The sequence below is a fragment of the Arvicola amphibius genome, chromosome 1 (genome assembly GCF_903992535.2).
Source record: "Arvicola amphibius chromosome 1, mArvAmp1.2, whole genome shotgun sequence".
Classification (NCBI taxonomy): Eukaryota; Metazoa; Chordata; class Mammalia; order Rodentia; family Cricetidae; genus Arvicola; species Arvicola amphibius.
The window spans coordinates 104,124,439-104,146,329 of NC_052047.1; the positions used below are offsets into that span (position 1 = coordinate 104,124,439).

Consider the following 21,891-nt stretch of genomic DNA (forward strand, 5'->3'; position numbering starts at 1 on the left):
AAGCTGACGTCAAGTTTTTAGACCTTGACCTTCTGTGTCTTCACAGTGTCTTTGTCTTTCCTAGGTGCAGTCATATGACTGCTCTGTAACTTACTGTGGGTCTGAAGAGGGCATTCAGTACCAGGAAGAGCGCTCCTGCTGCCCAGAGGACTGTCAGAGGGACCCGAGATCCCTTTCTAAGGAACAGATGGGTCTAGGCTTGGCTGTGAGGCACAAATCCCATTCTCGGCTTTTCAGTGGGATAATCGGGCCGCAGTGTCTCCGAGGTCCCAGACCTGTGATAATCCAAATTCTGCTCTGAAAAATTATTCGCTCTTCCCTTTTCCCAGGAGATGTCATCCTGTGGCACTGACACCAGCTCTCCTGTCCCTGGGGTGCAGGGCAGAGAGACAGCAGCTGGTCCAGAGAAAGGGAGGGCTCAGGGTGGGGCTCTGAGTGGGGCTGAGAGAGGATGCTGGGAGAGCCAAGGGAGAGACAGACGGGGAGTTCAAGCCTTCGGGGTAGCTGCAGCCATGGATCCCCTTTCGGTAAGAGACCCTTGCTGCCCTCCCCTCCCCATCCTGATCCCACGACTCACTGCCCATGGGGATTCAGGGACAGCCTAGCTGCTGGACAAGTAGTAGATACCACCATGTGGATGGGAGACCCCCATCGCCCTGATCCTGGGCCCAAAGAAAAGAGCACTGAGGACCAGACGGTGCCTGGAGAAGAAGTGCCTTCCGGGCAGAGGCGAAGAGAGTGGTTGATGGAGGGGAGCACATTAGCGGCCTGTGTGGAGCCCGGCTTAGAGACCCTCCGCGTGGGCTTCAGAGATGAAGTCTACAGTCTGGGAACTAGATTCTTGCCGGGTTCTGTGTGCTTGGGTGTGAGTTAGGCTTCAAGGGTGGCCCTGACCACCTGCTTTAAGTCACCTCTCCAGGGCCCTAGTATAGTATGTAGGGTTTTTATGAAGCGTGGAAGTGAGCTAGTAAGTCCAGCCCTTTCCTTTTCTACATAACAAACTGTGTTGGTAACAAGGGAGACGGAACAGCTGACTCCAGAGGGGTAGAGGCCAGAAGGTAGGTGAGGAAAGCCTCCAAACTAAGGAGCTTGGGAACTCAGAGCACTGTCCTCTCCCCTCTGCCATCCAGCCACAGCCCAGCTGGACTGAGATTGTGAACAAAAAGCTCAAGTTCCCACCCACGCTCCTGGGTGCCATCCAGGAGGGGCAGCTGGGTCTCGTGCAGCAGCTGCTGGAGGCCGGCGCCGACACCTCCGGTGCTGGGCCAGGCGGGCCTCTGCGGAATGTGGAGGAGTCCGAGGACCGCTCCTGGAGGGAAGCCCTCAACCTGGCCATCCGCCTGGGCCACGAGGCCATCACCGATGTGCTGCTCGCCAACATCAAGTTTGACTTCCGGCAGGTCCACGAAGCCCTGCTAGTGGCAGTGGACACAAACCAGCCAGCGGTGGTGCGTCGCCTACTAGCTCGGCTGGACCGGGAGAAGGGCCGAAAAGTAGACACCAAGTCTTTCTCACTAGCTTTCTTTGACTCGTCGATCGACGGCTCCCGCTTTGCGCCTGGTGTGACCCCACTCACACTGGCCTGCCAGAAGGACCTGTATGAGATTGCCCAGCTGCTCATGGACCAGGGCCACACTATCGCTCGGCCCCACCCGGTTTCCTGCGCCTGTCTTGAGTGCAGCAACGCCCGCCGATATGACCTGTTAAAGTTCTCATTATCCCGAATCAACACCTACCGTGGCATTGCAAGCCGGGCTCACCTCTCACTGGCCAGTGAGGATGCCATGCTGGCTGCCTTTCAGCTCAGCCGGGAGCTCAAGCGCCTTGCACGAAAGGAGCCTGAGTTTAAGGTTTGTTGCCCCCATTCTTCACTCAGTTTTGCCCTCCTTGCCCAGGGTCTGTTCTTGCTCCAGGACAGAACTGGGCTTTATGGTGGGTGTTCTAGAGTGTTTGAGAAGTGAGAACGGGCAAAAGAGGATGAAGGCTCTTATTGTAAGAGCTACAGTTCATTTTGAGGTAGGCTTTCGTTCTAGTGACAACAATCACTTGGCTTATGCAGGGAGTACGGCTCCTACCCCAGGGCACTCTAGATCCATCTAAGCTAAGAGAAAAATAGAAACACCTGGACAGCCTTCAACATGACCTTCAGTAGAGCGTGTCCCCTTGGGTACCCACTGTATTTTCATGTGGAGTGCTGTGTTGGGATTCTTGAGCTTGTGGTCATGAATGGGAAAAGGGGACAAGATGCTCCCAGGACTTCATTCAGTGCTTCTGTGGATGGTCTCCACAGGACTTCCAAAGCACAGAAAGCAGGGAAAAGGAGTGACCTTCGGCATTCGTGTCCCAGGAGGGTTCTTAAGGGAAGAGGCGTTTAAGTTTGACCGGAAGGGGCTGGTTGGAGAAGATGAGCAGGGAACTAGCTGGAGTAGGTCGCAGACCTGGCAAAGGGCTATGATGTGGAGGCGTGGCTCACTCAGTTGGTAGAGTATCCGCCTGCTTTGGGTGACACCCAGAGTGAATCCCTACACCTGGGAGGTAGACACAGAATGATCAGAGTTCAAGATCATCTTCGGCAAGTTTGAGGCCAGCCTGGAATGCATGCGATCCTACCTCAGTGACCCCACCCTCCCCAAAAGAGTGTGAGGACCTGGGATGGACCAAGATACATGAAGCAGAGTGTCTGGTCCCCGGCCTGGGACTGAGCCATTGGCATTCCCTGTATGCCAAGCCAGACTAGGTCCCCATCCTCAAGACTGCCATTAGGTGGGGAAGCCTATGAGGATATTAGGAAGGCCTAGGACAAGATGAGGCCAGAAAGGCAGAAGAATGAACAGGAAGGAGAGGTGTTTTCAGAGGACTTTCCCTCTCTTAGCAGCCTGGGGAGTGGGCAGAGCAGGAATTCTCATCCGTACTTTACAGTCAGAGAGACTAAGGTCTGTAAAACAGAACAGAAAAGTGTCCTGTCTGAGGGACAGTGCTAAAGGTACCCTAGACCTTTGAAGCCTGGCTTAGACCCTGTCTTAGCAAAAGGCCCCAAATAAAACAGGATAGGGTGGGGAATGTGCAGCCAAGAGCTGCTTACTCTTCGCATCTTCTTAAACTGCCCGCGCCGGTTCCATATAAGGATGATGCTCAGAAAGATGAACAAGATGAGCACAAGGAAGAGTAATGGTGGAGCAGTGAGATGGTTCAGCAGGCGAGAACTATTGCCTCTGTGCAAGCCCTATGACCTGAGTTCAACCCCCAGGACCCATAGAAAAGTGGAGAGAACCAATTCTGCAAAGTTGTCCTGAGCTCCACACGTGTGCTGTGCTCTGTGCACCTGCACACACATCCCAGCGATAGCTGTATGTAAAGAAAGCATGGGCAGGGGCTGGAGAGATGGCTCAGTGGTTAAGAGCACTGCCTGTTCTTCCAAAGGTCCTGAGTTCAATTCCCGGCAACCACATGGTGGCTCGCAACCATCTGTAATGAAGTCTGGTGCCCTCTTCTGGCCTGCAGACATACACACAGACAGAATACTGTATACATAATAAATAAATAAATACTTAAAAAAAAAATAATTAAAAAAAAAAAGAAAGCATGGGCAGTCAAGAGTTAAAGCGGGACAGGAAGCAGGAACTAGAGAAGTCCAAGGACAGCAGAGGTGGCTGTTTGGGTTGATGAGGTGGGGAGAGCATCAGATAAGCAAAGAGACACAGAAGGCTTGATGAGGTAGCAGAGAAGAAAGAAATAGATGAGCCAGTGCCGTCAGATGTGTTGGCACACACAGACACACTCTTCTTACAGCCTCAGTACATTGGCCTGGAGTCGCTCTGCCAGGACTATGGCTTTGAACTGCTGGGCATGTGCCGGAATCAGAGCGAGGTCACTGCGGTGCTCAATGACCTGGGTGAGGACAGCGAGACTGAGCCTGAGGCTGAGGGCCTGGGCCAGGCCTTTGAGGAAGGCATCCCCAACCTGGCAAGATTGCGGTTGGCTGTCAACTATAACCAGAAACAGGTCAGCTGGGCCTACTGCCTGCCCTCCCTCCCCTGATCCCTCGTCCTGTCTCCTCTGAGGCATGTTCCTCTTCAGCCTCATACTATGACTTTCTCTCCTTGGGACCTGAGACCTTGATTCTGAGTGCCCTTCCATATGATTCCTTACCAGCAAGAGGGGAAGTTTCCCATCCCTTCCTGGTTACCTCCAGTCTGAGCATTAACCACACACTCCTCCTTTGGAAAACTAGTCACCAGTAGGATCTCACGTTCAGGTCTCACGTAGTCTTAGCTTTGCCTCTGGCCTAATGAGTAGCTTTAGCCCAGACTACAGTGCCTCACCTGCATAACAAGGCCTTAAATGGCTGGTGGGTTTTTTTGTCCTACCAAACAGCTAAGCTAAAGACAAGATCCCTGTCCAGCCTCCCCCAGCCCCTGACTCCTCATGCATCTCACATCTATACAGATAGAATAAATTCCTATAATAGAAACAGTTGGGTTAAAGGTTATGTGTATTTTTAGCCCGAGGACAGACAGTTCCTGAAATGCTGGCAGCCATTGATTATGAGAGATAACTCCTCGAGTCTGAGTCACAGTTTGGCTCTGGGCTCCAGGGACTTTGCAGGACCCAGGTGTTTCTTTGACCCATACATGTTTTGTGTAATTCTAATAATGAACCAAATCCAACCCATGCAAGCTGGGAAGATAGATTTAGATGATGCTCTCATTCTTGAAGATATCCTACCTACTAGGCACATTACCAAAGCTTTCCCTTGTGCTGTCTTCATTGACCTGGTCCTCGTGAAAGAGGACCCATGTTCCATGCCCCTTCCCTACTCAGGTTCATTCACCTTGACTTCTGTTACACATACCTACTGAGGCCAGGAATACTGGGAATTCTGAGACTTAGACCCCAAGTTCTACCCACTCCTGCCTGACTTTGATTCAAGAATGTGGCGTGTGAGCCCGTTGGTAGTGGTGCATGCCTTTAATCCCAGCACCCATAATGCAGAGGCAGGTGGATCTCTGTAAGTTCAAGGCCAGCCTGGTCTACAGATCGAGTTCCAGCATGGGCTCCAAAGCTACACAGAGAAACCCCGTCTCAAAAAGGGCGGGGGGGGGGGGGCCGGGCGTGAGGCGTCTCAGCATCGGAAGGCACTCGCCCACTATGTGGCAGATGGAGCCCTCTTCTGGGCTGGCTGGTATGTAGACAAAATGGTGGTTCAACCTCTGTTGCAGGAAGTAAAGGCTCTGTACCCAACCAGCTCCTATGGCCTTCCTGCCTGTGGCCGTCTCCTCTCATGGCCCATCTCTGCTTAGTTTGTAGCGCATCCCATCTGCCAGCAAGTTCTGTCTTCCATCTGGTGTGGGAACCTGGCTGGCTGGCGTGGAAGCACCACCATCTGGAAGCTCTTCGTTGCCTTTCTCATCTTTCTCACCATGCCCTTCCTCTGCATTGGCTACTGGCTGGCGCCCAAGTCCCGGGTACAAAGAATAAGATGAGTGATACCTTGCTTTGTGTTCTGGAAGTATACAGGGGGGCTGGGGGCAGGGACAGGCGTTACAAAACTGCCAGACTGCAGCAAGAGAAAGGGTGGAGAGGGGCCACGCAGGTCCCTGGCTGGGCGGCCCGGTGCTTTCATGAGGTAAGAGGAGCAGGCTTAGAAGTGGGTGGTGATGTTCTTACCTTTCAGTTGGATTCTCCCCACCCCCCCAAAAAAAGTTGGGGGAAGCAGTAATAACATCTCACATGGTTGTGAAGGAGAAAACAGACAGAAAATATAGGGCCTGGTGCCCCCCACATTCTTCGTAGTATTGCCTAGATAAGTGGGTGAATCTGAAGGTCGCAGACTCACATGGGGGCCAAACCATCTGGAGGGCTCCAAGGACAAGTGACAATGGGCCTCTGACATGCTTTCCTGTCTCCCCCAAAGCTGGGCCGCCTGCTGAAGGTCCCAGTGTTGAAGTTCCTGCTGCACTCTGCCTCCTATCTGTGGTTTCTCATATTCTTGCTGGGAGAGTCCCTGGTCATGGAGACTCAGCTGAGCACCTTCAAAGGCCGCAGCCAGAGTGTCTGGGAGACTTCACTACACATGATTTGGGTCACGGGTACGTATGCGAGAGCCCACCAAGGTCCATCTCCATGGCCAGCTCTGGCACTGAGACTTGGCCACACCGAGCAGGCTGATAATTTAGAGCCCCTTAAATTCAAGGTCATATTCTAGAGCTGGGTTGCTGTGGCCAACAGCTGTAACCCTAACACTCAGGAAGCTGGGGCAAGAAGTATCAAGTTCCGAGCCAGCCAGAGCTACGTAGTGAGACCCGTCTCAAAGGCGTGAGGGACTAAGGTGTTCAGTGAACAATGGCGCTTGGTGCCGAGCCTGGCAGCCTGAGTCAGGAACAGAGGCAAACCTGGTGGGAAGAGAGCCAGCTCCCACAAGTTGTCCTCTGACCTCCACATGTGTGTCGTGGCATGCGTGCACACATACATATATACACACAAATAACAAACAAATGTTTAAATTTAAAAAATAATAAAATGGAGTCCTTAAATATTTGCCTAATATGGTTTAGTGGGGTCCCAGTGGGGCTTGCTCTCGGTGTGACACCTGTCTAGCTTCCTGTGTGGGTCGCATCCATTGTGAGAGCAGTCTGCACCAATGAGGGGATCCTTCTCTTTCCAGAAGGTCCCTTTGCACACGGATGGATTAAATGTCCCCCCCATCAATGCCCTGCCACTGCAACCTGTCTCTGTCCTTGAAGGAGGAGGAGGCTCCGCCCTTCTCTCCCGACCCCTCTCCCCTTCCAGGCTTCCTGTGGTTTGAGTGTAAGGAGGTGTGGATCGAGGGCTTGCGCAGTTACCTCCTGGACTGGTGGAATTTCCTGGATGTGGTCATCCTGTCACTGTACTTGGCATCCTTTGCACTGCGCCTCCTGCTGGCTGGGCTGGCCTACATGCACTGCCAGGAAGCCTCCGACAGCGCCACCTGCCACTACTTCACCGCTGCTGGTGAGAGCGTGACCTTCCTGTTTGCTGTGCTCAAATACCCAGCAAATAGCCAGGCACTGGTGACACATGCCTTTAATTCCAGCTCTCAGGAAAGTACGAGGCTAGCCTGGTCTACAGAGTGAGTTAGTTCCAGGACAGCCAAGGCTACATAGAGAAACCCTGTCTTGAAAACCAAACAACAAAACAACAACAAAAATACAAAGCAACTTAAAACAGGAAGAGTTTAGAGTTTATTTTGGTTCCTAATTCGATGAGACACAGTACATCCTGGTGAGGAAGACATGGCAGGTGCAGAGGTAGCTGGTCACACGGCCCATAGTGCTGGTGCTCAGCCACCGCCCACTCTGCCCTGCACAGAGCGGAGTGAGTGGCGTACAGAGGACCCCCAGTTCCTGGCCGAGGTGCTCTTCGCCGTCACCAGCATGCTGAGCTTCACCCGGCTGGCATATATCCTGCCAGCCCACGAGTCACTGGGCACTCTGCAGATCTCCATTGGCAGGATGATCGACGACATGATCAGGTGTATACTTCCCCCACCCCCACAGATTCCGTCTTCCAAACCCATATTCCTCTCACAAGACAGATCTCCAGCGGTCTCTGAACCCCGGAATCTAGAAGCAGAATGTAAATGTGTTTTTCTCAGCAGGGAGGTTTACAGCTCCTGCCCTTGTCACCATTACAAGCCACCAATAGCAGAAAGAGCCCTTGGTGGCTGCTTCTGACCCCACTTCTAGAACAACTCTATGTCTTACTGCTTTCCTCTTCTTGGAAATTAAAGTCAGAAGACAAAAAATCAAATAAAAACAAAGAGCTAGGAAGGCCAACCTCTCTTTTCCTGACTCCTTTTCCCAGACCCCAACTTCTAGAGTGGAGACCTGCTCTGACCCTTTCACACCCTACTCCCTCTCAGGTTCATGTTCATCCTCATGATCATCCTGACTGCCTTTCTCTGTGGCCTCAACAACATTTATGTGCCGTACCAGGAGACGGAGCAGCTGGGCAAGTATGCCAGGGCTGGAGCTGGGGCTGGGGCTGGGGTGGCCTTCCCTGGTGGCTCACTCGGCTAGCTCTCTTCTTGCCTACAGTGACTTACTCAGACAGTCGCTAATTTATTTGATTGCACAGCTGCTTGTTTCCAGCCCTTCTCTTTGACAAATGTCAATCATATGGAGATAGTAATGAAGAGATTCTCTGGTCATGTGTGCCGTTCTTAACTGGGCACCCTCGCCCTTCACTGGCCACTCACGTCATTCACTGGGCACCCACACCCTTCACCCACGTCCTTCCCTGGGCACCCTCGTCCTTCACTGGCTCCCATGCCCTTCACTGGCTCCCACACCCTTCACTGGCTCTCACGTCCTTCACTGGGCACCCACGCCCTTCACTGGGCATCCACGCCCTTCTTAACTGAGCACCCACACCCTTCACTGGCACCCACGCCCTTCACTGGGCACCCACGCCCTTCACTGGGCACCCACGCCCTTCACTGGGCACCCACGCCCTTTACCCACGCCCTTCACTGGCTCCCACGCCCTTCACTGGCTCCCACGCCCTTCACTGGGCACCCACGCCCTTCACTGGGTACCCACGCCCTTCACTGGCTCCCACGCCCTTCACTGGCTCCCACACCCTTCACTGGGCACCCACGCCCTTCACTGGGCTCCCACGCCCTTCACTGGGCACCCACGCCCTTCACTGGGCTCCCACGTCCTTCACTGGGCACCCACGCCCTTCACTGGGCTCCCACGCCCTTCACTGGCCCCCACACCCTTCACTGGGCTCCCACGCCCTTCACTGGCCCCCACGCCCTTCACTGGGCTCCCACGCCCTTCACTGGCCCCCACGCCCTTCACTGGCCCCCATGCCCTTCACTCAGTGTCACTGCTCATTGTTGTTTTGCTGCCACTTGCTCAATCTGTTTATTTTTTCTCTTGCAACACTTTTTGCTTGTTTGGTTTTTGAAGCAGGGTCTCACTATGTAGTTATGATAGTCCTAGAGCTTGCTGAGTAGACCAGGTTGGCCTTGAATTTACAGAGATCCACATAACCTCTGCCTCACCAGTGCTGGATTAAAGGTGTGTAGCCCCACTATCTCTTGCAAGTAAGTTCTGACATGTTAGTCCCAAGAACTAACATCAAGGATGTCTCCTAAGAACTAACATCAAGGATGTCTCCTAAGAACATGATCACAAACCACTATCACATCAAAAGCTTTAGTATCAATTTTATAAAATTACTATGCAGCCCTTGTTCCAAACTTCCTACGACCGTATTAGAAATCCCGCATGCAGGAGCTGAGGCTGCGGCTCAGTTGGTAGCACGCTTGCCTAGCGTGTGTGCAGCCTTGGGTTTGATCTAGCACTATATAACTGGGCATGGTAGCACACTTCTGATCCCAGCAACTGGGAAACCAAAGCAAGAGGATCAGAAGTTCAACGTCATCTTTGGCTATAAAATGACTTTGAGCCAGCCTTGGATACAGGAGACCCATTTAAAAAACAAAACAGAAAGACTGCTTACTGATCTTGCTGGGGACTTGGGTTCAGTTCCTGTATTGGCTCACAGCTACTTGTAAAGTTAGTTCCAGGGGATCCTGGACTAGAACGCCTACTTCTAGCCTTTACAGGCCCAGCACACACGGTGCACATAAACTCACCCAGTCTCACATGCAAACACATTCAATCAATTAATTGAAAGGTAACAGGACCTGGCTAAGAAACGCTTTTCATTGCATCCCATCAGGGAGCCTGGTGTGGCGTCGGCCCTTGGCCAAGAACGGCTCTCCACTGGGAAGGTGACAGAGAAGCCCTTCCCTAGCAGCGAGGTGTTCTGACATAGACTGCTTGTGGTCTGTCCCCAGTGGGCTTAACACCCATGGACGGTGTTGAGGGTCAGAGGGGTTTGAGATAGATTCCCAAGTAGCCCAGGCTAGCCTTGGACCTGATGTGTAACTAAGGATGATCTTGAATTCCTGATCCCTTGCCTTCACCCCAAGTGCTGGAATTCTAGCATGTACCACCCTAACCAACCACAGATTGATTGTCTACAGTGATCATTTTGGGACAGCGACTTTCCACATCTATGAACTGACATTTATTATCTCGCATCCTTCTAAAGTGGTACTTGCTCCTAGCTGTACATGGTGATGCATGTCTGTAATCTCAGTGCTGGAAAGAAGAGGAGGATCAGAAGTTCAAGGTCATCCTCTGCTGCTTAACAAGTTTGAGGCTAGTTTAGGCCGCATAAGACTTTGTTCCAAAAAGAAAGAAAGAGAGCTGATGAGTTGGTTCAGTAGGTAAAGGAGCTTGCTGCCAAACCTGATGACCTTAGCTGGATACCCAGGAACCACACGGTGAAAGGAAAGAGCTGACTCCAGAAGGTGGTCTGAGTTCCACACCTGTGCTGCGGCATTTTCAGAATGCACACACATACATGCACAAACATGCACACACAGGAATAAGTAAAAAAAAATAAGTAAATGTAAACAGTTTTGTTTATTTGTTTGTTTATTTATTTATTTATTTAGGTTTTTCAAGACAGGGTTTCTCTGTGTAACGACCCTAGTTGTTCTGGAACTTGCTTTGTAGACCAGGCTGGCTTCGAACTCACAGAGATCCATCTGCCTCTCCCTCCCGAGTGCTGGGATTAAGATATGTGCCACCACCATCTGGTTAAACAATTTTTAAAATTATTTTGACTGGGGACTAGAGAGGTGGCTCAGAGGTTAAGAGCACTTCAAGAGGTTCTGAGTTCAATTCCCAGCAACCACATGGTGGTTCATAACTATAATGAAATCTGGTACCCTTTTCTGGCATGCAGGCAGACATGCCTACTTCTGTACACTGTGTACATAATAAATAAACGTATATATAAAAAAGTTCATTGGCTGTGGGGCTGGACAGATAACTCAGTGGTTAAGAACACTGGCTGCTCTGGTTGGTGGTGGCGCAGGCCTTTAATCCCAGCACTTGAAGACAGGGTTCTGCATCTATATACCACTGTGTAGTACCCATCACTACTCTTTGTTCAGTAATACTGGCTGGCCAGGGGCTGGAGAGGGGATGCAGCGCTGAGGACCTTCCTGCTCTTGCAGAGGACTAACTCCAGCTCCAGGATTTCGTTGCTTCTGACCTCTGTGGGCTCTTGCACACACACAGTACATATCTCACACACGCACATATACACATATCTGTGTGTACATACACATATATACATATGCATATATACATATATAAAATATACATACCCAAAATAAAACAAATTTTTACATAAAGATTACTGCTAAGAAATGGCAAATATCAAGTCAGGCAGTGGTGGGGCACACCTTTAATTCCAGCACTTGGGAGGCAGAGACAGGCAAACCTCTGTAAGTTCAAGGCCAGCCTGGTCTACAGAGCTAGTTCAAGAACAGCCAGGGCTGTTACACAGAGAAATCCTATATCAAAACAAAACAAAAGAAAAAGAAAGAAAGAAAGGAAGGAAGGAAAGAAGGAAGGAAGGAAGGAGAAGGAAGGAAGGAAGGGAGGGAGGGAGGGAGGAAGGAAGGAAGGAAGGAAGGAAGGAAGGAAGGAAGGAAGGAAATGATAAATGTCTGTATCCACAAGGATGGCCCAAAAGGCTTCGTGGACACAGAACACCTTTGGCTAAGTCTTCAGGGGCGGGAGTGTGCCTGGCTTCTCTCCCAACCCTACCACGTGTTTCTCTCCTTTGCTTGGCCCCACCCTGCCAGTTTCAACGAGACGTTCCAGTTTCTATTCTGGACCATGTTCGGCATGGAGGAACACAAAGTGGTGGACATGCCTCAGTTCCTGGTGCCTGAGTTCGTGGGCCGGGCCCTGTACGGCATCTTTACCATCGTCATGGTCATTGTGTTGCTCAACATGCTCATTGCCATGATCACCAACTCCTTCCAGAAGATTGAGGTAGGGAATCTGAGCCAGGCCAGGCCAGGAGGAGACACAGGATAGGGAGCACTGTTGGTTCCTGGCTTTAGACAAATTCCCCTCTGTGTGACAAGGGTCTCGGTGCTGCTGCTGCTGTCTCCAGGCACCAAGCCCAGTGTTCTTTCTTCTTTTTCTTGCTGTTGTTGTTGTTGTTGGTGGTGGTGGTGGAGGTGGAGGTGGTGGAGGTGGTGGAGGTGGTGGTGTAGGTGGTGGAGGTGGAGGTGGAGGTGGAGGTGTGGTGGAGGGTGGATGGGGTGGGGTGGAGGTGAGAGGTGGTGGAGGTGGTGGAGGTGGTGGTGGTGGAGGTGGTGGGGTGGTGGTGGGGGGTGGTGGAGTGGTGGTGGAGTTGGTGGGGTGGTGGATCGGGTGGTGGGGTGTGGAGGTGGTGTGAGGGGGGTGCGTGGGTGGTAGGATGGTGGGTGGTGTGTGGAGGTGGTGGTGTGGAGTGGTGGAGGTGGTGGAGGTGGTGGTGGAGGTGGTGGTGGTGGTGGTGGTTGTGGAGGTGGAGGTGGTGGAGGTGGTGGAGGTGGAGGTGGAGGGGGAGGGGGTGGTGGAGGGGGAGGTGGTGGTGGTGGTGGTGGAGGTGGTGGAGGTGGTGGTTTGGAGGTTTTGTAGAAAAGAAAGTAGGAACACAAGAAGTAGACAGACTGGGCTTGCAGGCTGAGCAGCAACTGGAAATTAGAGGAAGAGAACGGGAAAGGGGAAGAAGTTCCAGGAAATGGGGTGATCGAAAGGGTAAAAATAAGAATGAGAAGAAAGTGGTTGGCACAGTGGAGACTAAGATGGGAAGATGAAAGAGAGGCAGAGTGAGTGAGTGAGCGAGCGAGCGAGAGAGCGAGCGAGGGGCCAGTGCCAGCATGGACCCTGCATAGCCTCCCGCCTCGTGGTCCCTAGGATGACGCTGACGTGGAGTGGAAGTTTGCTCGCTCCAAACTCTACCTGTCCTACTTCCGAGAGGGCTTGACGCTGCCCGTGCCCTTCAACATCCTGCCCTCCCCGAAGGCTGCCTTCTACCTCGTCAGGTGATGACCCCACCGAGCTCCTGCCCTGCTTTCCCAGGCTTTGCCCCATCTCACTTCTTTTCACCATGGTAATTTCTCAGGAGAATTTTCTGGTTCATTTGCTGTTGTTCCTCCTGCTGCAAAGCCAAGAAGTCGGACTACCCCGCCATCCCTACCTTTGTGAGTTCCTTCTCAGCCTGTTGTTTTCTTGCCTGTGTTACCTAAGCCATCCTATGTCCCCAGAGAGCCTGCTCCCAATTCCCATTCTCTCCCATGGCCTCCATGTTCATCTTCCTGGTTCTGACTGAGTCCAGCATTTCCAGTCCCACAGCCTGCAGTCTAAACACGAGTCCATGCCACCCCAATCCCAAGTCCCAGACAACCAGATTTTAAGACATGCTTCCGTGATTTAAACTGCATATGGGAAAAGCCTCCTGAGGAATGAGAGGTTCACAGAGCCTGCCTGTCTGAGCATGAGAATTTATCTGTTTTGGACTATTACTGCCAGTTCTGCAGGGGGTCTTTCCTTCCCACTCTGCTCCCAGCTCTCAGCCTTCACCACACACTCCTGACACCCTGTCCCTGCATGGCTTCCGTCTGTCCTCTAGGACCGCTCTGTAGGAGACAGACCAGGGACAGAAAGATTGCATAGACTTTGTCAAGGTGGGGAATTCACTCGTCTTTTTTTTTTTTAAATTTATTATGTATACAATATTCTGTCTGCGTGTATGCCCGCTGACCAGAAGAGGGCACCAGATCCCATTACAGATGGTTGTGAGTCACCATGTGGTTGCTGGGAATTGAACTCAGGACCTTTGGAAGAGCAGGCAGTGCTCTTAACCTCTGAGCCATCTCTCCAGCCCCTTCACTCGTCTTCCATTGCAGACCAACCCTGGGGCACGAGAAGGGCCTGGAGAAGGGGAGCGCGGGTCCTACCGCCTTCGCGTCATCAAGGCCCTGGTGCAGCGCTACATTGAGACTGCCAGGCGGGAGTTCGAGGAGACCCGCAGAAAAGGTCATTTGCCCACCTGTAACCCTTTCCCGTGGCTGTTTCTGCCTTTCCCTGGGAAGAGTGCCTCACACCCAGACACACCCCCTCACTCAGTTACCTTAGGGTTCGCTCCTGTCCTATCTGCCCAGCTAGCTCCTTGTCTCAGTTACTCTGCCTTTGTTTACATGTCGTTATAGACTCATTCCCTCATTCAACCCACTGTGCTCAGACATTCCATCTTCCCCTTCCCCCTCCTCCTCCCTGCCTCCTTTCCTCCCTCCCCTCCTCCCTCCCTGTCTTCCTTCCCTTCTTCTCCTTTCCTCCTCCCTCCCCTTCCTGGTTCCCAGACTGGTCTTGGCTCACTTTGAAGCCTAGGCTGGCTCTGAACTCTCCGTCTTCCCCCCATCTCCCAACTAGATGGGCTTACAGGCCGATGCCCGCCCAGCTAAGGCTTTCCTCCTTTGTCGCTGCCCTTCCATCGTTGCCCACAGCTTTTCTACCCTCCTGACCCTTTAAGTCTTACAGTCCTTCCTTGGGATCCAGACATGGTGTCCCAGGTTCAGTAGGGTGGGGTAGGGGTAGACAGAAGAGGTGCTGATAGGCTTACCTTCTGAAAGACCTCCCTGCCCCGACCCATCTCAGACTTGGGCACCAGACTGACAGAGCTCACCAAGACTGTGTCTCGACTGCAAAGCGAGGTGGTCAGTGTGCAGAAGACTCTGGCAGCAGGTAGAGCACCACGGCCTCCCGATGGCGCCAGCATCCTCAGTCGCTACATCACCCGCGTGCGCAACAGCTTCCAGAATCTGGGTCCCCCCACCCCTGAGACTCCAGCAGAGCTGACCATGCCAGGGATTGTGGAAACTGAGGTCTCTTTAGGAGCTGGCCTTAATGCTATAGGAGAGGCGGAGACTCCAGCATCAGGAGAGTCCAGCCACACCTCCCCTGCTCACGTGTTGGTACACAGGGAACAAGAAGCAGAGGAGGCAGGGGACCTGCCCCTGGAGGAAGGTCTGGAGACCAAGGGCAAGTCCTAATACAACAGCAGGGTCTCTTCTGTCACCGAATGCAGCAGCCTTGCTGGGTAAGCATGGGTCTTGTAACAGAAGACCATGGTGTTTCTTTGCCTTGGTAAACTTTCTGCTGTGCAAGTCAGGTAACAGTGGCCATCTCTTGATGTCCTAAGATCTTTCTTTTCCTTTCCCTAAAATGGACCCTATGTGAGCAGGGCAGAGAGAAACAGCTTGCTTTGGGAGCTGGGGTTTAGAATCCTACTTTGGAATTCCTTAGGTATTTAGTGAAAAGAGTTCTGGCCTAGGAGGCTGGAGGCCTGGGAGATGAGAGACAAGGGAAACAGGAGACCTGAGTGTTGGGGGGACTGAGAGTGGGCCGGGGCTGGGAGTGGGGAAGTCTGGGAGTCCATGTATTCTGCCTTAAAGGTAGCTGTGAGGCCCCTGTGTTAAAAGCTCCAGGTGCAGCGGTTAAAGCCTGGACGAGGAGGATCAGGAAGTTAGTTTTCAGTCCCTGACTTTCAAGTCTGCCGAGGACAAATGGTCTCACGAAATAAACCAGTCATAAAAGCCCACGTGTATGTTACAGCTCTGTTTAATTGAGTAGCCATCCAGTCTTGACCTCCCACGTCCTAGGAAGGGGGGGTTCCCTCAACCTTGCCATGGCCTCGGGTCTCCAACCATGATTGGAGAAGTGGCCCTAGGGCCAGAACCAGATCCACACTCCTGCATCTTGAGGCCACTCAAAGCCTCTTCTTCATAGAAAGGTCATCAATTCCCAGGATTCCTAAAAGACTTTCAGGGACCAGCACTCAAGAGCTGCAACTCCCCAGGGGCCAAGAGCAGCGTCTTCCCTGATTGCAGCGCCAAGGCCTCTGTGGAGGATAACTCTGGCTGCCCTTCTGCTAGAGAAAGAAAGGAAGGTGAGGTAGGCAGCATGGCTGGGAAGCAGGAGCAGCTCACAGCAGCCTTGAGGATGACTTACCTGCAGAGGACACACAGCCATGCCTCTTCTCCCCTGCAACAGACAGCTGAGTGAGGCCCTGGGGCCACCCACACCCCAGGTGGCTTGCCTGTGGCCACCCCCTTCAGCCTGTCTTGTCCTTCACCTCCAAGCAGCTACTCGCTCCCTTTCAGCTTCTCCCAGACTGCCAATCCATCCTTGCTCCGCCCAGCCTCCCATCACTCTCCACTCCATGCCAGCCTCCCAGCAGGACTTGGCACAGTCCTGTCCTGTTCGCCCCATCAAACCAGGGCCTCCTCAGACTGGAGGCCGTACTGGCCTCCTTCACTCACTTCCTTATCTACCGGGTACCACAGATCCACCCTTTTGAGAAGACTGAGAATGTCCACACACTTTGAAACTCTCACAGGACCTGGCAGAACCTCAGTCTAATAGCCAAATGAGTCTCTTGAAGGTCAGGACATGCTGGCTTCTTTCACCCACCCTGCCATTCTCTGTCTCCCATGCATTGCTCACCACCCAAAAAGGCGCAGTTAAAGTGGCTGCAGGTCTGATTATAACTCCAGAGAGTTACTACGCTCTGAGCTCCATCCTGGAAGAACCCAGTGACCAAGAAGACTTCATGTGGGGGTATCAGCACCTCACGCTCCTCAGGGAAGACAGACAAAGCCTGGATAAGAGCCCCAAAACAAGTCCTTAGATTGAAGAAAGTGGCATTACCAAACCCACGAGCCACGGTTTCATCCAGAGAGCTGGAGGCAAACTGTCCTAATCGGACCAAGTCCCCCAGCCTCTTGGGTTCAAAGTGAAGGCTGCCCACGCCTCGGAATACCACCTCCCCATCTCCCCTACTGCAGCCGCCAGTGTCCCGCAGCAGCTGCAGGGCCTGGGTGAGGTAGAAATGCAGGGCTTTGAAGGGGAAGTGCCTCATGTAGAGGTCCCGGGAGCCACCCCCTGTCCGCACAGCCTGGTTCAGCTCCCAGTACAAGGAGTTGGATGAGTTGGTGTACACCATAATAGCTATTCCATGCTGGGCTTTGAAGCCAGGAGGTAGGGTGAGCATGTGGCGCCGGTGTGCCCAGGCCTCTTGGGCTGCTTCCCAGGATTCCCGTAGCAGGGCATGGCGTGCCATCTCCTCCTCCAGCAGCAGGCCTGCTCTCTCCTCCATCTCCCCAGAGCAGCCCACATAGGCATCATCGAACGTGTCTGGAACCAGGCTCAGGGGCAGGATAGGAACAGCTTGGACCTGTGGACATACGGAAGGAGACACCACATAGGAAGAATGTAACTTTAGAACACGGGCCAGGGGTCATAGCGGCAGATCAGTTCAGAATCACAGGTTTTCATTTCTATGCTCAGACATCTGATGCATGCAACTGACAAGATCCCAAGTGGCAGAAATAACACAGGCAGTGGAGCCAGACAGACATGAATTTAGTTCCCGTCTCCCAAGACGGGTTTTTCCGTGTATCTCTGGCTATCCTGAACTCACTCTGTAAACCAGGCTGGCCTCGAACTCACAGAGATCTGCCTGCCTCTGCCTCTCTGAGTGCTGAGATTAAAGGCGTTGTGTCTCCACTGCCCAGCCAGACATGAATTTAAACACTACCTGCTAGGCTAGCTTTGGAATCTTGAGCAATTCTCAGGACAGGGCTTTCCTAGATTTCACATTCTCCTATGAATTACGGGTACTTCTAACCTCCCAGGGTTATTGTGAGAATAGCTTAAAGATCACCATGGCACAACTTAAACGACACCATCTGGTCTTTTCAGAGGCGAGTCTGGTTGGTCCCTGTGTTTTCCTGGCTCTGATAGTTTGCGGGCAATAAACTGCAGCCAGAGTCTGATCTCTGTCCTGGTCCTCATCCTCCTCAGCTGTTTCCTCCCCTTGGGGAAACCCTGCTGCCAGCTCTGAGGTCTGGATGCTCTCCTGCTTTAGAAGACATTATTCTAAACTCAAAGTGGGCTGGGGTGGTGGCCCGGTTGTCAGGGTCTGCCAGGGCCTACAGCAGCACATGGGTCCGTGCAGTGGTTTGCCAGTGCTAAGCCTGTGGTGTGAGGTGAGAAGTGGGAAAGAGAAAGCTGAAGGCAACAGGGAGGTGGAGTTCTGGGAGAGAATCAGGCACTTGGGCTCCCAAAGGGAACAGAAGTTCCCGAGAGGAGGACTGGAAGCAGCAAAAAGTCTCCTAGGAGGTTTCCTTGACCGTTCCTCTACCACCACCTTCTCAGCATCTGACCCACGACTGACCCTTGTTGGCAAAGGATAGTCCCAAGAGTTACCTTCCAGAGGGAGTGCAGGCTGAGGCAACTGAGGACCATCAACAGATCCTCCAGAATCATCCTTGGAGGAGTCCCGGGATGGCAGGATCCGGATGATGATGAAGCCAGCAGCGGTGGAGTGCCGGCTTGGTTGGGCTCCAGGACCTTCCTCCTGCACCCGAGGGTCTTCAGGAGTGATGTGGCGCGGGGCCAAGGACAAATCTAAGGGTGGGCAGGGATTTGGATTTTACTGTCCCCATTTAAAGCCCTAATCTATAACTACCAGATGGCCCCACACTCAGCTCTCCAGGACTTCTGGCAATGGTATAGGTGGGGCAGTTATGTGGCTCCGCCTGGAGAGGGGCGGAGCGGGACGAGAACCCACCTGGAGGTGACGAAGGCCTAGAAAGGCCCGGGGCTCTCTCTGGTCTTTTGCGGCAGGCTAGGGCTGAAGTTTGTGCAGGCGCTGCGCAGATCCCGGTCTGCTGAACAACGTCCCTGAAGCTAACTATAGCCCCTGGACTGGTAACCCGACACTTATCTTCCCCAACAACAGACAGGGGCGTGGGAGCTGGTCTGGCAGAGCCCTGGAGTGGTTGAGGGGCAAAACTTTCCTTCCCTTGGATGACAGGTTGTTTCTGTAAGATGTGAGCTAGGTCAAGGTTGGAGGAGGGACTTGTGAGACTTGGCCTTTTCTCCGTGGCCCTGGGACCGGGACAGGGCCAGGACCCAGGACCACCAGGCCACGAAGGCCCACGAGGGTCGCTACTTATACATCATGATAGTTAAGTCGCCAAATCTCTTATTTGCATACAATTTGCATATGACACACATGTTGGGTCACGTGCACCAGCATCAAAGCCCCCATCCCCACTTTCTTCCCTACTCTTAACCCTCTCTCTCCCAACCCTGGTCTGTAGGGAAGGGTAGAAGGGAACCCTAGCTGCCTTCTGGACCCCTCTGGTTCAGGTGACCCCATGTTTGTAAACACAGCTGTCTCTCGCACCTCCGCTGAGCTTGACTATAAATAACCTAGTTCTGAGTTTCAGACGCCCAGTTGGAGGTAATGGGAGAAGGGACCAGTTTATAGGAAGATGGAGGACGGATGTTCTGAACATCAGGACTTAGAGATGCCACCTGCTGGGGCCAGGGTAAGCATGACCTGTGAAACCTGTCAAGGGCCTCTGGTCCAGCTCACGGGTTTACCCAAAAGCCTGCCCCCTCCGTTCCTTCCCGATGACTGTGTCCATGCCATGGGGAGGCTGGGTGAGGAAGTGGATCCTTGCCTACCTACTCCATCCTCCCTGTCCTGGAGGGACAGCAAAGGCTGTGCAGTGTCATCCTCTGGCTTAGGGAATTTCTTACACCCCAACATCTGGAGCCCCTACAAGGCCCCAAGAAGTGGAGTCAAATCTGATAAAGGGCCAGGGATCCTGAGAGGGGCAGAAAGGCCTCCCAGGTCACATGGTGGGTCAGCGATCCAGTGGAACCTAGGCTCTTAGAACAGAACAAATCTTGAGATGGTTGTACGTGCCTATAATCCCAGCATTCAGACGGGAGGCAGAGGTAAAAGGATGGCATCGAGTTCGAGGCAAACTCGAACATTGTAAAAAGAAAGCAATAATAATAATAGAAAAAAAATAAAAGGAGATGCCTGGAGTCAGGGGTTCCTTTTAACTGACCAGAGGACAGTCTGGCAGGACGCTGCTGTCCTGTCCCCTCGGCACCCAGTAGCTCTCATTGTCATGGGAAGAATGTTGGCCCAGGTCACATTGGGCAGAAGCTGGTGTTCCTGAGCCTTGAGGAGACAGCTTGAAATAGACAGGGGGTGTCACATTTCTGAGCAGCTCTGTGGGGGAAGCAGGAGGGGTAGGGAACTGACAGTATAAAGAGAAAGCCACCTCCCTGCCTCTCTGTCGCAGGAGACCAGGCCCGCTTTGCCCGCCATGGAGAAGGCTAGGTAAGGGATTACACCTCACTTCCCGCAGACAGAGCAGGGAAGAAACTTTTGATAGAAAAGTTAGGAGGGATTGGTGAAGTTTTAGGGACCTTTGGATGGAATAGTTGAGGACACCTAGGAAGGTTTGGGATTTTAAGAAGTGACTTGGGGCCATAGTCCCAAAAGGAACTGCTGAGTGAGGAAGAGGGAAATTGAGAACGGTGGGCACTGTGAAGTGCAGCTCCCTCAACTGTGAAAAGGGATTTCTAAGCTGACTTCAGCTCTCTCCTGCCAGAGACTAAGTCAGAGGGCAACCTGGGCTACCAAACCAGGGAGAGGGAACTCCCAGTGTACCAGAACAATCCCCGCTGTGCTCCCCTGGTCCCCCACACTGGTCACCGAAGACAGCAGTCTGCTTACTCTGAGGTGCTCTGTCTTGTTAGCAATGCTCAGAAAGCCCCTTGGGCGTGTTTACCAGGGACTCGGAGATCTTCCGTCACGACAGAATAGAAATGATAGAGCCAACTGTAGACATGAGGGTGTGGTGTACATAGGCAAGCTTTGGTGAGTGCAGGGGAGCCAGCACTGACAGACAGGGTGCTGGTGTCCTTACAAGGGAAGAGGCAGGCTTCCACTGATTGTCCAGGAAGGCTAACTGGGGTCATGGAGGACACAGTAGCTGAAGCTGTGGGACCCGAGGCTACGGTGAAGCTGCTAAGTAACCTCTGAGCGTGGAAGGCAGATCCCTGCCCAAAGAAGTGAGCGGTGCATGTGCATTCACTGTGACAGAACCTGCCCAGAGGGGGAAGACTGACGCCAGTCTTCCAAGTCAGCCCAGTCACCGGTCTGGCGTCTATAGGTCCACGTGAGGCTCTGAGGTTTATGTAGATTTCTCCTCCTTAACAAGACAAGCAGTCTAGTGACTGGTCCTGGGATGAGCCTTAGGGATACGGAAGGGGCTATTGCTGGTGCCTGCACAGGCCAGGGGTTGGGGAGGAGGAATAGGCTCAGGAGAGGACTACCCAGAGCATTCTGGGAGCTTTCTGAACAAGGGGAGCCCTGAGCTAACCCTGGAAGAGTGGGTGGTTAGAGGATAGCAGAGGGCAGGGGAGACAGTTGTGTCTCCCTGGAACTTTGTTCCTCCTAGGTTCCTGGACTATAGAAGCTGAGAAGGGACTAGAAAGTTCTCAGGGCAAGGTCACTGAGCAGATCAAAAACCAGAATAAAGTTGGACTGTCCTGAAGGCATAGAGGGATGTTTTCCTTCATTTTGCTGCTTTGTTTTGAGACAGGGTCTCGGGTATTCCAATGTGGGCTGGAACTCACTGTGTAGCATTCAGCTCCTGACCCTCCCTCCTGAGAACCGGGATTTCAGGCATGGGCTATTGTGCTTGGCTTCTAGGAGGCACTGAGAGCCATATGATGCTGAGTCTGCTCGGCTTTCTTTTTTCCTTTGGTTTAAAAAAATGACTGGGCAGTGTTGGCAGAAAAAGGTGAATCTGTGAGTCTGGGGCCAGCCTGGTCTAAGGAGTAATTTCCAGGACAGCACAAAACAACCACAAAGAAAAGGATATTATGAGCTTTTCTCTCATAATCCTCACTTCTGCACTCTTTTTCTCGGTACCTTGAGATATTTCTTCCAGTCAGTTTTGGCACCGAAGTTTTTTTAGTATCTTATTTTTATTTTTAATTATGCATATATTTGTGTATGTAGGTATGTGCTCCTGAGAGCAGGTACCCACCAAGTCCAGAAGCATCAGATCCTCCTACAGCCAGAGTTCCGGGCAGTCATGAG

General features: G+C 52.6%; 2 protein-coding genes across 3 annotated transcripts; one reads left to right on the forward strand and one right to left on the reverse strand.

The window, feature by feature from the left end:
• Positions 1–451: 451 nt before the first annotated feature.
• LOC119816662 (short transient receptor potential channel 2-like) lies at positions 452–15,332 on the forward strand. The gene is made up of 13 exons (XM_038333536.2): positions 452–865; positions 1,041–1,850; positions 3,790–4,002; positions 5,301–5,465; positions 5,915–6,089; positions 6,790–6,990; positions 7,348–7,510; positions 7,901–7,993; positions 11,720–11,912; positions 12,828–12,955; positions 13,036–13,114; positions 13,820–13,949; positions 14,568–15,332. Exons 1-13 carry the CDS (start codon positions 452–454, stop codon positions 14,960–14,962), a joined length of 3,159 nt encoding a protein of 1,052 aa, XP_038189464.2. The 3' UTR covers positions 14,963–15,332.
• A 401-nt stretch (positions 15,333–15,733) lies between these two features.
• Art5 (ADP-ribosyltransferase 5) lies at positions 15,734–18,239 on the reverse strand. Of its 2 annotated transcripts, none has more exons than XM_038315699.1 (4): positions 18,180–18,239; positions 16,416–17,145; positions 15,921–15,953; positions 15,734–15,837 (listed from the first exon to the last, which is right to left on the reverse strand). In XM_038315699.1, exons 1-4 carry the CDS (start codon positions 18,237–18,239, stop codon positions 15,734–15,736), a joined length of 927 nt encoding a protein of 308 aa, XP_038171627.1. The 2 variants fall into 2 exon arrangements, with proteins under 2 accessions (XP_038171627.1, XP_038171623.1); XM_038315695.1 differs by having other exon boundaries at positions 15,734–15,840.
• Between the last annotated feature and the right edge of the window lie 3,652 nt (positions 18,240–21,891).

What these genes read in the sequence shown, in the direction of transcription:
- Art5 (XM_038315695.1), bottom strand. Translation starts at nt 18,239, where the DNA reads ATGATTCTGGAGGATCTGTTGATGGTCCTCAGTTGCCTCAGCCTGCAC. An exon ending in TAACTGCGCCTTTTTGGGTG is followed by an intron (nt 15,954 to 16,415) that starts GTGAGCAATGCA and finishes TGTCTGTTGCAG; the next exon opens with GGGAGAAGAGGCATGGCTGT. An exon ending in TGGCTGTGTGTCCTCTGCAG is followed by an intron (nt 15,841 to 15,920) that starts GTAAGTCATCCT and finishes TTCTTTCTCTAG; the next exon opens with CAGAAGGGCAGCCAGAGTTA.
- LOC119816662 (XM_038333536.2), top strand. Translation starts at nt 452, where the DNA reads ATGCTGGGAGAGCCAAGGGAGAGACAGACGGGGAGTTCAAGCCTTCGG. An exon ending in CCACTACTTCACCGCTGCTG is followed by an intron (nt 6,991 to 7,347) that starts GTGAGAGCGTGA and finishes TGCCCTGCACAG; the next exon opens with AGCGGAGTGAGTGGCGTACA. An exon ending in ATGATCGACGACATGATCAG is followed by an intron (nt 7,511 to 7,900) that starts GTGTATACTTCC and finishes ACTCCCTCTCAG; the next exon opens with GTTCATGTTCATCCTCATGA.